The sequence below is a fragment of the Hydractinia symbiolongicarpus genome, chromosome 2, assembly GCF_029227915.1.
Source record: "Hydractinia symbiolongicarpus strain clone_291-10 chromosome 2, HSymV2.1, whole genome shotgun sequence".
Taxonomy (NCBI): Eukaryota; Metazoa; Cnidaria; class Hydrozoa; order Anthoathecata; family Hydractiniidae; genus Hydractinia; species Hydractinia symbiolongicarpus.
The window spans coordinates 20,707,435-20,722,190 of record NC_079876.1 but is presented as its reverse complement, the minus strand read 5'-3'; the positions used below and the strand labels follow the sequence as shown (position 1 = coordinate 20,722,190).

General features: G+C 42.9%; 1 protein-coding gene across 1 annotated transcript; it reads right to left on the bottom strand.

Moving 5' to 3' along the window:
* Positions 1-12,137: 12,137 nt before the first annotated feature.
* On the bottom strand, positions 12,138-12,875 carry LOC130629930 (uncharacterized). Its single transcript, XM_057443308.1, has one exon. It carries the CDS (start codon positions 12,873-12,875, stop codon positions 12,138-12,140), a length of 738 nt encoding a protein of 245 aa, XP_057299291.1.
* Between the last annotated feature and the right edge of the window lie 1,881 nt (positions 12,876-14,756).

Below are 14,756 nucleotides of genomic sequence, written 5' to 3'. Positions count from 1 at the left end.
AGGGACGTCGTAATCCATTGATTGTGGAAGGAACAGACCGATGGTAATCTGAACAAACGCATGGAAGCACGTATTTTACGTGGAAGGCCTTAATTGTTTGGCAAAAGGCTATATAACAGCATTAAGAGACCTGTACACGTAGTTGACGGTGTTGTAAGGCCATGGCTCGATGGAGTACGACTTGGGAAGTCGTAATCCATTGAGGGTGGAAGGACTAGACCCATCGTAACGTGCGCAGGCACATGGAACTACGTGATTCCCATTTAAGACCTTTATTAGGCATCAAAAGGCCATATAACAGCCTTTAGAAGCCTGTGCACGCAGTTGACGGCATTGTAAGGCTATAGCGCAATGAAAAACGACTTAGGACGTCGTAGTCTATTGAGTGTGGAAGGAATAGACCGATGGTAACCTGCGCTACCGCATGGAAACACGTGTTTTACGTGCAAGGCATTTATTACGCCGCAAAAGGCCATATAACAGCCTGTAGAGGCCTGTACACGTAGTTGACGGTGTTGTAAGGCCATGACTCGATGCAGTACGACTTGGAAAGTAGTAGTCCATTGAAGGTGGAAGGAATAGACTGACGGTAACCTGCGTTAACGCAAGGGAGCATGTGTTTTACGTGTAAGGACTTTATTAGGCCACAAAAGGCCATGTAACAGCATTTAGAGGCCTGTACACGTAGTTGACGGTGTTGTAAGGCCATGGCTCGATGAGAAGCGGCTAGGGACGTCGTAGTCTATTGAGTGTGGAAGGAATAGACTGTTGGTAACCTGCGCTAACGCATGGAAACACGTGTTTTACGTGCAAGGCCTTTATTAGGCCGCAAAAGGCCATATAACAGCCTTTAGAGGCCTGTACACGTAGTTGACTGTGTTGTAAGGCCATGACTCGATGCAGTACGACTTGGAAAGTAGTAGTCCATTGAGGGTGGAAGGAATAGACTGACGGTAACCTGTGTTAACGCAAGGGAGCATGTGTTTTACCTGTAAGACCTTTGTTAGGCCGCAAAAGGCTATATAACAGCCCTTAGAGGCCTGTACACGTAGTTCAAAGTGTTGTAAGGCCATATCTCGGTGAGAAGCGGCTAGGGACGTCGTAGTCTATTGAGTGTGGAAGGAATAGACTGATGGTAACCTGCGCTAACGCATGGAAACACGTGTTTTACGTGCAAGGCCTTTATTAGGCCGCAAAAGGCCATATAACAGCCTTTAGAGGCCTGTACACGTAGTTGACTGTGTTGTAAGGCCATGACTCGATGCAGCACGACTTGGAAAGTAGCAGTCCATTGAGGGTGGAAGGAATAGACTGACGGTAACCTGCGTTAACGCAAGGGAGCATGTGTTTTACCTGTAAGGAAATTATTAGGCCGCAAAAGGCCATATAACAGCCTTTAGAGGCCTGTACACGTAGTTGACGGTGTTGTAAGGCCATGACTCGATGCAGTACGACTTGGAAAGTAGTAGTCCATTGAAGGTGGAAGGAATAGACTGACGGTAACCTGCGTTAACGCAAGGGAGCATGCGTTTTACGTGTAAGGACTTTATTAGGCCGCAAAATGCCATATAACAGCCTTTAGAGGCCTGTACACGTAGTTGACGGTGTTGTAAGGCCATGTCTGGTAAGAAGCGGCTAGGGACGTCGTAGTCTATTCAGTGTAGAAGGAATAGACCGATGGTAACCTGCAGTAACGCATGGAAGCACGTGTTTTACGTGGAAGGCCTTTATTGTTCGGCAAAAGGACAAATAATAGAAATTGGAGGCTTGTACACGTAGCTGACGGTGTTGTAAGGCCATGGCTCGATGGAGTACGACTTGAAAAGTTGTAATCCATTGAGTGTGGAAGGATTAGACCGATGGTAACCTGCGCTAACGCATGGAAGCACGTGTTTTACGTGCAAGGCCTTTATTGTTCGGCAAAAGGACAAATAACAGAAATTGGAGGCCTGTACACGTAGCTGACGGTGTTGTAAGGCCATGACTCGATGGAGTACGACTTGAAAAGTTGTATTCCATTAAGTGTGGAAGGAATAGACCGATGGTAACCTGCGCTAACGCATGGAAGCACGTGTTTTATGTGTAAGGCCTTTTATAGGCGGCAAAATCCATTTAACAGGCATGTACAGGTAGTTGACGTTGTTGTAATGCCATATCTGGATGGAAACGGGTTGGGACGTCGTAGTCCATTGTGTGTGAAGGGAATATACTAATAGTAACCTGCGCTAACACATTGTATTACGTCTTTTTTGTGTAAGGCCTTTGTTAGGCAGCAAAAGGCCATATACCATCCTTTAGAGGCATGTACACGTAGTTGACGATGTTGTAAAGCTATGGAGCAATGTAAAATGACTTGAGACGTCGTAGTCCAGTGAGGGTGGAAGGAATAGATCGATGGTAACCTGCGCAAAAGCATAGAACCACGTGTTTTACGTGTAAGGCCTTTATTGTTCGGCAAAAGTCCATATAACAGAAATTAGAGGCCTGTACACGTAGTTGATGGTGTTGTAAGGCCATAGCTCGATTGAGTACGACTTGGAAAGTCGTAGTCCATTGAGTGTGGAAGGAATAGACCGATGGTAACCTGCGCTAACGCATGGAAGCACGTGTTTTACGTGTAAGGCCTTTATTGTTCGGCAAAAGTCCATATAACAGAAATTAGAGGCCTGTACACGTAGTTGACGGTGTTGTAAGACTATAGCTCGATTGAGTACGACTTGGAAAGTCGTAGTCCATTGAGTGTGGAAGGAATAAACTGACGGTAACCTGCGCTAACGCAAGGGAGCACGTGTTTTACGTGTAAGGCCTTTTATATGCGGCAAAAGACCAAAAAACAGAAATTAGAGGCCTGTACACGTAGTTGACGGTGTTGTAAGGCCATAGCTCGATTGAGTACGACTTGGAAAGTCGTAGTCCATTGAATGTGGAAGGAATAGACCGATGGTAACCTCCTCTAAAGCATGGAACCACGCGTTTTATGTGTAAGACCTTAATAGACTGCAAAAAGCCATATAACAGCCTTTAGCGCATTGTACATGTAGTTGACGGTGTTGTCAGTCCATAGCTCGATACAAAACAATTTGGCACCTCGTATTCCGTTGAGGGTGGACGGAATAAACTGATGGTCACCTGCGATAACACATGGGAGGACGTGTTTTACGTGTAAGGCCTTTATTAGGCTGCAAAAGGCCATAAAACAGCATTTAGGGGCCTGTACACGCAGTTGACGGTGTTGTGAGACGACGTCGTAATCCATTGACTGTGGAAAGAATAGACCGATGGTAACCTGCCCTAAAGCATGGAACCACGCGTTTTACGTGTAACGTTTTATTGGGCGGCAAATGGCCATATAACAGCATTTAGAGGCCAGTACACGTAGTTGACAGTGTTGTAAGGCCATGGCTCGATGAAGAACAACTTGAGACGTCTTAGTCCAATAATTGGGGAAGGAAAAGCCGATGCTAATCCGAGCTAACGCATGGAACCATATGTTTTATTTGGCAGGCCTTGATTAGGCTGCACAAGACCATATAACGGACCCTGGGGTCTGTACACGCAGTTGACGGAGTTGTAAGGCCTTATCTCTATGAAAACGGCTTGGATCGTCGTATTCCATTAAGTGTGGAGGGAGTAGACCGATGGTTACCTGCGCTAAATCATGGAACCACTTGTTTTACGTGTAAGGCCTTTTATATGCGGCAAAAGGCCATATAACAGAAATTAGAGGCCTGTACACGTAGTTGACGGTGTTGTAAGGCCATAGCTCGATTGAGTACGACTTGGAAAGTCGTAGTCCATTGAATGTGGAAGGAATAGACTGATGGTAACCTGCTCTAAAGCATGAAACCACGCGTTTTACGTGTAAGGCCTTAATAGGCAGCAAAAGGTCATATAACAGCCTTTGGCGGCCTGTACATGTAGTTGACGGTGTTGTAAAGTTATGGCGCAATGGAATATAACTTGGGACGTGGCAGTCCATTGAGTGTGGAAGGAATAGACCGATGCAAATCTACGATAAAGCATGGAACCACGTGTTTTGCGTGTAAGGCCTTTGTTAGGCGGTAAAAAGCCACATAAAAGCATTTCGAAGCGTGTACATCAAGTTGACGGTATTGCAAGGCCATGGCGCAATGGAAAAAGACTTGGGACGTCGTAGTCCTTTGAGTTGGAAGAACTAGAGCCATGGTAACGTGCGCTATCACATGGAGCCACGTGTTTTATGTGTAAGGCCTTTTTATGCATGAAAAGGCCATATAATAAAATTTACAGGTCTGTACACGTAGTTGACGGTGTTGTGAAACCATGATGCAATGGAAAATTCTTGAGACATCGTGATCCATTGAGTGTTAAAGAATAAGACCGATGTCAACCTGCGCTAGGAAATGGAACTACGTGTTTTACGTGAAAGGCCTTTATCAGCCTGCAAAAGGCCAACAGACTTTAGACGCCTGTACATGAAGTTGACGGTGTTGGAAAGGCATAGCTCGATGGAATACCACTTGGAACGCTGTAGTCCATTGAGAGTGAAAGGAATAGAGCGATGGTAACCTGCACTAGCTCATGGAACCACGTGTTTTACGTGTAAGACCTTGATTAAGCTGCAAAATACCATATAAAATCCTTAAGAGGCCTGTTCACGTAGTTGACGGTGTTGTAAAGCCATGACTTGAAAGAATGCCACTTGGGATGTCGTAGTGCAATAAAAGTGAAGTGAATCGACCGATGTTAACCTGCGCAGGCTCTTGGCACCACGTGATTTACGTGCAAGACCTGTTTTTAGGCTTGAAAAGGCCATATAACAGTCTTTAGAGGCCTCTACACGTAGTTCACTATGTTGTAAGACCATGGCGCGTTGGAAAGCGACTTGAGACGTCGTAGTCCATTGAGAGTGGAAGGAATAGACCGATGGTAACCTGCGCAGGCACGTGGAACCACGTGTTTTAGGTGTGAGGCCTTTATTAGGCGGCAAAAGGCCATATAACAGAATTTAGAGACCTGTACACGTAGTTGGCGGTGTTGTAAGGCCATGACTTGATGGACAACGACTTGGGCCGTCGTAGTTCATTGAGTGTGGAGGGAATACACCGATGGTAACCTGCGCTAAAGCATAAATCCACTTGTTTTACGTGCAAGGCCTTTAGTAGGATCGAAAGACCATATAACAGTGCTTAGAGGCCTGAACACGTAGGTGACGGTATTGTAAGACGATGTCACGATTGAAAACGACTTGGGACGTCGTAATCCATTGTCTGTGGAAAGAATAGACCGATGGTAACCTGCCCTAAAGCATGGAACCACGCGTTTTACGTGTAATGCCTTTATTATGCAGGAAAAGGCCATGTGACTGACTTTAGAGGCCTGTAGATGTAATTAACGGTATTGTTAGGCTATGGCGCAATGGGAAACGACTTGGGACGTCGTAGTCCATTATGAGTGAAAGAACTAGACCCATGGTATGCTGCGCAGGCTCGTTAACGTCGTATTATACGTGTAAGGCCTTTAGTAGGCGTCAAAAAGCCATATAACAGCCTTTAAAGGCCTGTACACGTAGTTGACGGTGTTGCAAGGCCATGGCCTGATGGAAAACGACTTGGGACATCGTAGTCCATAGAGTGCTTAAGGAATAGATTAATGGTAACCTACGCTAGCACATGGAACCACGTGTTTTACGTGTAACGTCCTTAGAGAGATAGAGAAATGTTCCTTCTGGCACAGTCGACGTCGACTAAAGGGAAATTCCCTAAGTCATCTGTTAGAAACCAACACAAAATAATATGAAATGTAAGATACCAGAAATATAATGCCAATAACCAACACAAAATAATAGTAAATGTAAGATACCAGAAATATAATGCCAATAACCAACACACAATTATATTAAATGTAAGATACATTAAATACTAACACAAAATCATTTTAAATAATATAAACGAAATCATATGACGTCATCAACGCATACGCAAAAGCAACTAATGGGAATAATGCTAACATCAATAAAAAATAGAATTGAGTAAGGTCGGAATAATAAAGATGAGTTGGAGGCAAGAAAGACGGAAAAAATTGGTTGAAGAGGATCCCCCAGTGGTAAGGTATGTCCCGGACCAATTCAAAACACGGGAAATGTGCAACAAGGTTGTTCAAAAGAACCCCTGGCTATTCAAGTATACCCCCGACAGGTTCAAGACGCGGGACATGTGCACTATGGCGGTTGGGGAGTATCCAGGGATGCTCAGACATGTTCCTGACAGGTTCAAGACGCGAGACATGTGTAATATATCGGTTCGAGATAGACCCCATCTACTCGAGTTTGTTCCGGACTGGTTCGTGGGCCGGGAAATGTGTAGTAGCAATGATCCTCGATTGCTCGATGCTTATCGTCAGCGGAAAGCGGAGAAGGCAAGGATTAAGGAGGAGCTGCTTGCATTGGCCTGGCATCCCGACAGAGTTATAGGCTGGTACTTCTCGGAAGATGAAAAGGCGGACCTCAGGCTCTTGTGGAGTAAACAAATGATGAAGAAATATTGCGATGAATGTCATATTGAACTTGATAAATATGATAGATGCTCCTGTGGTAGAAGGCTAGTTATCTGTATGAAAATGTTATGTTGGCAGCACTATATGATGTATATAACGTACAACGGAGGATATTGCAAATGTAAAAATCCTTAGTCGGGCCCTGCTTATTATAATAAAGGATGTTCAAATTTTACAATGACTCCGTAAAGACAAGGGATTTTTACAGTGAACCAACTGTGCTCGATATTGAAGAGGTTCAAATTGAGAAAATAGTACTCAGCGATCCTATTAAAGCCAACAAAGGCAAAGATGCTAGATATGTTATAGGTTATAAGCATGACAGCAAGATATCGTCACTATTGATCATAACGCCAAAAGGGTTGTATTCAAACGGTGTATCCAGAAACGATGATGGCTCGTAGCTTAGCATGCTATTTAATGTTGGTGATCATCCTGAATGGTTGGAAAAATATCAGATTATCCTAGCCAGGATACAGCAATTGTATGGTAGTGAGTTCACGACCTCATCAGTGAAGAACGGTAGATACCTGAACACAAAAATAAAAGAATGGGATGGTAAAATAAACACGTATTTCTATTATAAACCAGTACCACTAAAGCAACCTTGCGAATGCATCTGCATTTTAAAAAAAAACAGCATTTATCGACAGAATTCAAAGCATTTCATCCAGTTTCTTCTGGAAGAATGTAAGTATAAACCGGTGCAACAACCTTTAAGGACACGAAGCCTTGATTCAGATGAAGAGGAACCATTCGTTGTGGTATAGTTAAAACTTGATAGATTTTTGTACACAATGTTGTATACAAAATAAACTATGAATGATTTGAAAAGAGAAGCAAGAGAGCTGGGTATACGTGGCTACTCCACCATGAAGAAGGGTGAAATTATAGCTGCAATTAACAAGATAAAATATAGAGATATTGCAACGCAAACAAATGGTCCATACTGTAAGAAATGTGTCGATATGGCATCAATGAAGATCCTAGAAGAGTACATCAGAGGCCTCGAGGCGAGACAGAAAAGAATAATAATTTATGACGGAGATTTCATGATTGACGCTAGTACAGGTGAGGTTGTGGGTACCATCTAATGTATTGTTAACAATACATTATGAATATTCAGGTGGTGCCTCTAGGTACCGTTGGCATAATTCACAGATTGTATTTTTTTAAGAAGCTCCTGTTTACCCTCTTCGCGACCTTGCGCGACTAATTGCTGCCTTTCATGATTATTAATCGTCTCCACAATTTTCTTAGTGCGTTGCAAATCTGCTCCTTTAGCATCATATATTTTTGCTTCTCTTGCATTATCAGGCTAAATTCATAATCACTTATCACTCCATTCTAAAATAGCCCTTGATATAAGGTCGATAATACTATTTAGCTTAGTCTCTGCAAGGAGTTTTATTGAGTCGTGTTTTTTATGTTTATAGTTCAATTTCTTCCCACCTTGTTTTAAGGCAGTCTGTCCCAATCCAACGGCAATGCTGATCCCTCCCATCGCGACGGTTAGAGGAACTCCGATGCCGCTGAGCATACTAGCGATACCAACGCTTGATGTTATTACGCTTATCGCTAATAATCCGTGGTCCATATAGTGAATCCAGGTACCATGCATTCCAAATTTTTTAGCGAGTTTTTCACGTTGCTTAACTTCGCTTCGCAGAAATTGTTTGATCTCCTCAATTTTCTTCAATCGATATACATGCCCCTCATTTTCTTGATCCGGTGCACTAGGTGGTAAGCTCGGGTATAATTTCATAATATCTGTCATATTTAATCTATCAGTAAATGCATCGTTAGTCCTACAAATGAAACGTTCTTATCGTTGTGATACTCGTCTGTCAATAGTAGCTCAAGGCGTTCATTTGAATCTTTCAACGGAAGGTATACAGGATTATCAAAACTCCATCTCACCTCATCTCCCCAAGCAGTAAGCTCTTTGATAGGGAGTATTGCAAGTATCTTTGACTTTTTTCCATCAACCAGGCAATAATGTTCATCGATTTGGTGACAAGTGAGTCTAAGCCTCTGGTAGACATCAGTCTTGTAGAAACTATCGTGATCTCATTCTGTGAACATTAACTTCTTGGTATAAAAATTATAGCCCATAAGATCCGTCAGTGATTTGTCAACTATCGCAACGTATCCCTTGCTAATTTTGACTTTACAGACTCCATTCCCGAGTACGAAAAGTTTGATTACTATGACTATTACTATGACAGCGAGATCTTCTATTCTATATAGGCCCTTCTCGATCGTGATAAGAGTTTCAAAAGGCCCTACGCTAAAGTCTCCATCATTGGTAGACCCAGGCGTCGCTTTGTAAATTTTAATATCGTTATTTTTTTCAAAAACGTTTAACCACGTAGCGCGAATACTAATGTATTTTAGCGCTATTCTGGTGCCTTCACTCAGATATTCATTAAAGACTATTGGTTCATCAATAGTACTAATATAAAACTGTCGCATTCTTCTTTAATAAAGATGAATATCTATTCGTATAACCCTAGAGCAAAATACAGATCCAACAGAGGCGAGTGGCCTCTCAACATAACTAACTTGGAGCATCAGAAGCTATAAGTGTCTACGACTCAGCACATTTCCGTGGTGTTCCCACAGTTCACCAAATACCCTATCAAAGTTCCAACTAACCTGTTGAACGATCCTATCAGTGTAAATTGGGAAGGCCAAGCCCTGGACTATTGGAACATCCAGATAAATTTCGCTTGTCATTGCGCGACAACGGCATTGGGGATCTCTGTCAAGCACATGAGTGGCTCCGTACCCCTCGTTAATGCCATTTTCAAATTCCACGTGTACTACCACATGCGTCGTATCCTCGCGAGAATAATGTACCTATGCCATACGAAGGAGGCTTTTCTCAGTACGATAACCTCTATTCCACCTCGGAGTACGCGCGAGTTTGTCGTGAATATGGTGCGGATTCCAACGCTTTGTACAAGTTCAAAGCTCTGGTGTTATCGTTGACGAGTGGTAGATGGTGGCTGCAGGTTGATGGGGATTGGGCCAAATTCATTATACCAACCGCCCAGGGTCTAGCATCGGAGGGCCTGACCAAGCTAAGTGAAAGTATACGCGTTTACGTAATCTTGCTATTAGGATCCCAAGCGAGTGCAAAGGCATCAATTCTAGGCTCTAATGCCGATAACTATACAGCGAGGCAAATCTTATTACAGAAGTTTGAGGATATAGTTCAACTTAAAAAAAACGTACGTCAAGACATTACGGAATTTCAAAAGCTGCTCCAGTATGCACGGACTCCAGTAAACTTCGCCTTGATGTCCAGCGTCTACATGCTTCCTTTAAACATGGACCTCCGCATTGGAAAGATTGTGGGATATAACAACAACATTTTAATCGTCCCCTTTGGGATAGGTGTAGGTATAGAGCTAGACCTGAATACCAAAGCTGTCAAACATAAGGCATCATTTACCACACCTCCTAGGCAACATATAAAGTCGCCTGATACCAAGGAAGCCCACAGGCAGCATGAGGATATCAAGGCCAACATTATCACGTTGGGAATAGGACTGATCCTCGCGTATGTTTGGTTTAAGTAAGTCTATTAGACGTGAATTTACGATCTCGTATCACCCTTCCTCCCGACGTAAGCCACCACGATACCTACAGCTCCCGCGACGGCTAAATACAGATGCCTCGCTACATACTCCACAATCTTGGCGGCTACATGGAAAAAGAACGATACGATGGTACCGATGATCCCTGGGAGGGAGCTCCCGCTTTGCCAGCAAGGTACTTTAAAAATTTCCCGAGTTTTTCCAATTGCTTTTGCACAAACCCCTTACCTGTAGCACCTCCTCCTCCTGCACCTGCTGCCTCACCACCCGTGAGCGCAAGGACCAGGGTTGATATCAGTAAGCCCACGGCCGAGACAATGCTGGCAATAGTAATACCCTGTTCTTTGAATAGAATGCTGAGCTTCTCCCGTAATGAGGTATCATCTCCAGCTATTTTCAAAATATCTTTGATATTTTTCAACTGAATGTGAATTTTGGATGATAGTAAACCATGTTCTTCTATTATCGCCTTTCGATCATCCTTTAGCTTTTCACGATCTTCCTTGGCCTTGTCGAGGTCCTTTTGCGGCGTTATCGGCCTTGTTCTTACGATTCCATTCCGCAAGTCCCTTCCCAGCAGCAACACGACCTTCATTCTTCTTGGTAATTACTTGATTAGTAGACTCGTTCATTTATTCTGAGACATATCGGTTGCCCTTTGACATATTCTCCTCCGCCCACATAGGTTGCGTATTGGCGTAGTGCAGCCTTTTCGCTACCTCATCAAGCGATGGGACATTTCTGTTTTCTCGATAATGTAGCGAGATTTTGTGGTCAATATACCACTCTCCATAATTGTTCTATGTCATGCCCTCGGAAAACTGGGCTTCGATATGGGCCCGCAGTATAGCCATGTCGCGCCCGACATATTCCTCGGAACTGAGCTCCTTATTTCCCTTTAAGGCCTGGCTGATTCTGCTGCGTACAACATTGGCGAGATGTCCAGCAGGATTGCATATAGAGCAGCTGTATCTTGGCCTGTCATGTTCGATGCATCTACCACCACCTCCACAGTCTTTGCAGGAGGATATCTGCTATTGATGTTGGCATATTTGACTACCCTTACAGTCTTTGCATTGGAATCTCAGCCTTTGATGGGGGCATATTTCACTTCCTCCACAGTCCTTACATCTGGATCTTATCTTTTTATGATGGCATTTGTTTCGTTCCTTTGTCGCCTTCATACGGTTGAGGCATTTTATACACCATTTTGTCCATTCGCCATCCCGTTGGATCTTAAAATTATCCAAAGAAAGATAGTGCCTACATCTCGAGCATTTTTTGGTACCCATGTTAACTCATGTTTACTCCTAGGAGTAAACATGAGTTGGAAAGTTCAGTTCTCATTTAGACTGCTACACGCGCTGCTTATCTTTTTGTTGCTTCTCATTAACCTTCTCTTCAATGGACGTTGAGAGCTGGGTATGGTTAATCGTATGGGCAGCTACCAACAGAGGCGCGAGGAATTTACCAAAGGCTGTATACCCATAAGAATACCCAGATCAGCCATTGATTCTTTTATAATAGGGTCCCCCTCTAGATCCTGGCGTAGGGCCTCGGGACTATCAAGCGGTACAACATTACTTAATACTTTCGTATATAGGTTTATCGCGTGACTTTGTAGGACTCTTGCAGTCTTCTGCCCCTTTTCCTGGAGGTCGCGTTCTACCGCCTCGGCGTGTATTTTTTTGATTACATCTTCCGTGGCCTTATCGATGAAATATCGCTACATTTTTTAGGCAGTAAATGTGGCTTAGTCTTTCGTATATCCTTCAAACCCTGGCGTTTATTTATAGGTTGATCAACAGCCTCTGCTGGTGTATCTACAACATCGTCAAATATTTCTGCTAAGTTGTGAGCCATGTTTATTAGAGATCTCTATCTGAAATAACCGATAATAATCAAGACATAAGGTAGTAACACTGCGATTAGTAGTAATAACTCCATTTTTATTTCTCTTTCAATCGATAATGACCCCGGGCAAGCGTTTTTATTTGATCAGCTTGTACGATCCTTTTTGTCATCAGCGGCATTAAGCGCAATTTTATTCACTTCCTGGGTGTATAAATTATGACCTTTGTTATTAATACAACGCCAAGTTTTGTTAATATCAATACCTTCATTCAGACATTGCTCGTAATCTTCGAACGTTATACATTTCTTGGTCACAGCCCTCTTCACTCCTTTGGCCTTACGATCTCCACCGTCTTTTTTTAAGGCTTTGTATGCATAAGCCTTAGGTCTCAAAGTAATAAAGGAAGTCATTTTCTTACCACCTAATTCATCCTTCATTAAGCCCACAACTTTCTTGTTCTTCCCGATAGGCAGGGGTCTGTTGTCATCTTTGCTATAGGCACTCGTGTCAAAACGTGTCTCTACATCATCGGAAAAATCCCGATAGAAATCCTTTGTCCTTATATGGTAAATGAAGCTGTCCGTATCAATATAACATAGTTGTATTTTACTACCATAATTTGGCTGCACATAGTTGTAATATAATTTATATATCACGGTCTTTGACATATCCAATATAGCCTGACCTATATAGATCGGCTTATTCATCTTAATACCCGTCCTACCCATTTCAATACCCATGAGATTCTTACTAAAGCATGTGCCGCTTTTAAAGTTTGGTTGCATGGTCAGCTTCGTATATGCGGCTTCATTCGTAACTAGCTTTATGTTCCGATGATTACGGATATTCTCCATAGTCTTTCCAGATACTGAGAGGTTCATCAATTTGTAAAAATCCTTTTAAAAGTCATTCTTGGCGGCAGTTCTCAGCTTCGTGTTGTGATTTATATAGTCCCGGAGCCAGGCACTATGTTGAAATTGGATAGCACGGTGAACCTTTTTAAGCTCGAGCCCGCGTTTCAGGGCTTGATGTAGAGCCCCGATGTGCACCACGTATTTTTGCTTATGTTCAAGATTAGGGATCAATTTTTCAACCCTATATATCACCTTACGCTCCGGCAGGTTGGGTAGCTCGTTATGCTTATCGTGGAGCTCCTTTGGGTAATCAACGTCGACCTCAAGGAGATATCCATGTTTTTTATCAGATACCAGCTTCTCGATCTTCTTTTCATCTATTATCTCTACATTTGATACCCATTTGAACCCATCGGTGTACAGCCTGGGCTATATCACCTGAAATACCCTTTTCAAAGATCAGGAGCATGTCAGGATCCGTCAGTAGCTCAAGTCTTACACCCGTGTATTTGAGTGCTGCCTTCCGAGCTAAGCCGGGTGCTGAATAAAAATGGGCGGGATCAATCCCATAATTAGCATGGCACACTCCTCGAAAGTTTTGGAATATATCGGTGAGTAGTAAAACGTCAGTACCTAAGTACGCATCATGATAGTCCCCCATAGTAGTTTCATGATCTTTTGGATTGATGACATTCAACAATTTTTGAGCGTGCTCGTATTCTTCATTGTTAATCCCCTTCATTTTTAACTTGCTATAGAAAGTCTCCTTTGGAGGTAGCTCAGTTTCCTCGAATCGTCGCCAGCCATCCATATACTCGTATGGATAAATTCCTTTGCGTCGCATGAGCTTAAAGGTGTCATCCTTAGTAAAATACCAACGGAGATTTTTGCACTAATCATCATCGAGGTTGCTTTCCAATTTTTTTAATGATAATGACATGAATCGACAACTATCGATGAATCGTATTTCAACGTTATACGTTTCGCCGTCGCCATACTCAATACCTGCAATGTGTACTTTCATTTTAACATTACAGCTGATGTACTTCTCGGTGTTTTCGGCTATACAACCTATATCCTGGGTGTCATATTTTTTGCCTAATTCACGGATGAATAAGTGCGCATCATAACCACTTAAATTGTGAAATATCACGGGTACGTGATTAGGTATCCTATACTTAAGATTGCAATTATTATGTGCTGCTCCTCGATACAACCCTGTATAGTGAGAATGATCGCTAACCTCATCGCTGAACGGCTTCATACAAATGTGACATGTTTCAGCAGCACCATATGAATTCTTCTGCATCTCAGTTAGTTCCATCATAGGCTTCTGTGGGAAGGTAGCGTAGAGCCGTTTTACTTCATCCTCCAGGTGGTTGACAAATCGGGTTACGCAGTCCTCGTCCCTTTATACTGTTAGGGGTCGTTCACGGCAATGTCAGGATTGTTACGTTCAAATTTTGTGATGTCCTTGATACTAGTAGGGAATTCTATACCATCCCAATTATGCCGCTCCTCATATGGTCGAAGCTTGGTTATTCTCCGATGGTTTGTACCTATCTCTTCGTGATGTATGGCTGCTATAATTGCCCATTTAAAGCACTCTTCGTCATCATTGATAGGATTTATGATCGCTTTTTTCGTCGCTATCCATTTTGGTGTTTCGATATATGATGAGCCTCGCGTTAGCTTCAGCTTATGAAAATCAACATCTAAATGCTGAATGTGACCTGTGCTAAACCCAGATATGGGTAATGCAGGATTTTCTATATGTGTTTTCATTTGAGCAAACATCGTATCCATCACTTCATCCACGATTGTGCCTTGAAATACTGATGTCATGTTGCTGTGGAATACCTTGTCTACCTCAATAAACTCGTTGGTACCATCGATGGACTTCCTCCA

Coding starts and splice junctions, on each gene's coding strand:
- LOC130629930 (XM_057443308.1), bottom strand. CDS start 12,875: ATGAACCTCTCAGTATCTGGAAAGACTATGGAGAATATCCGTAATCAT.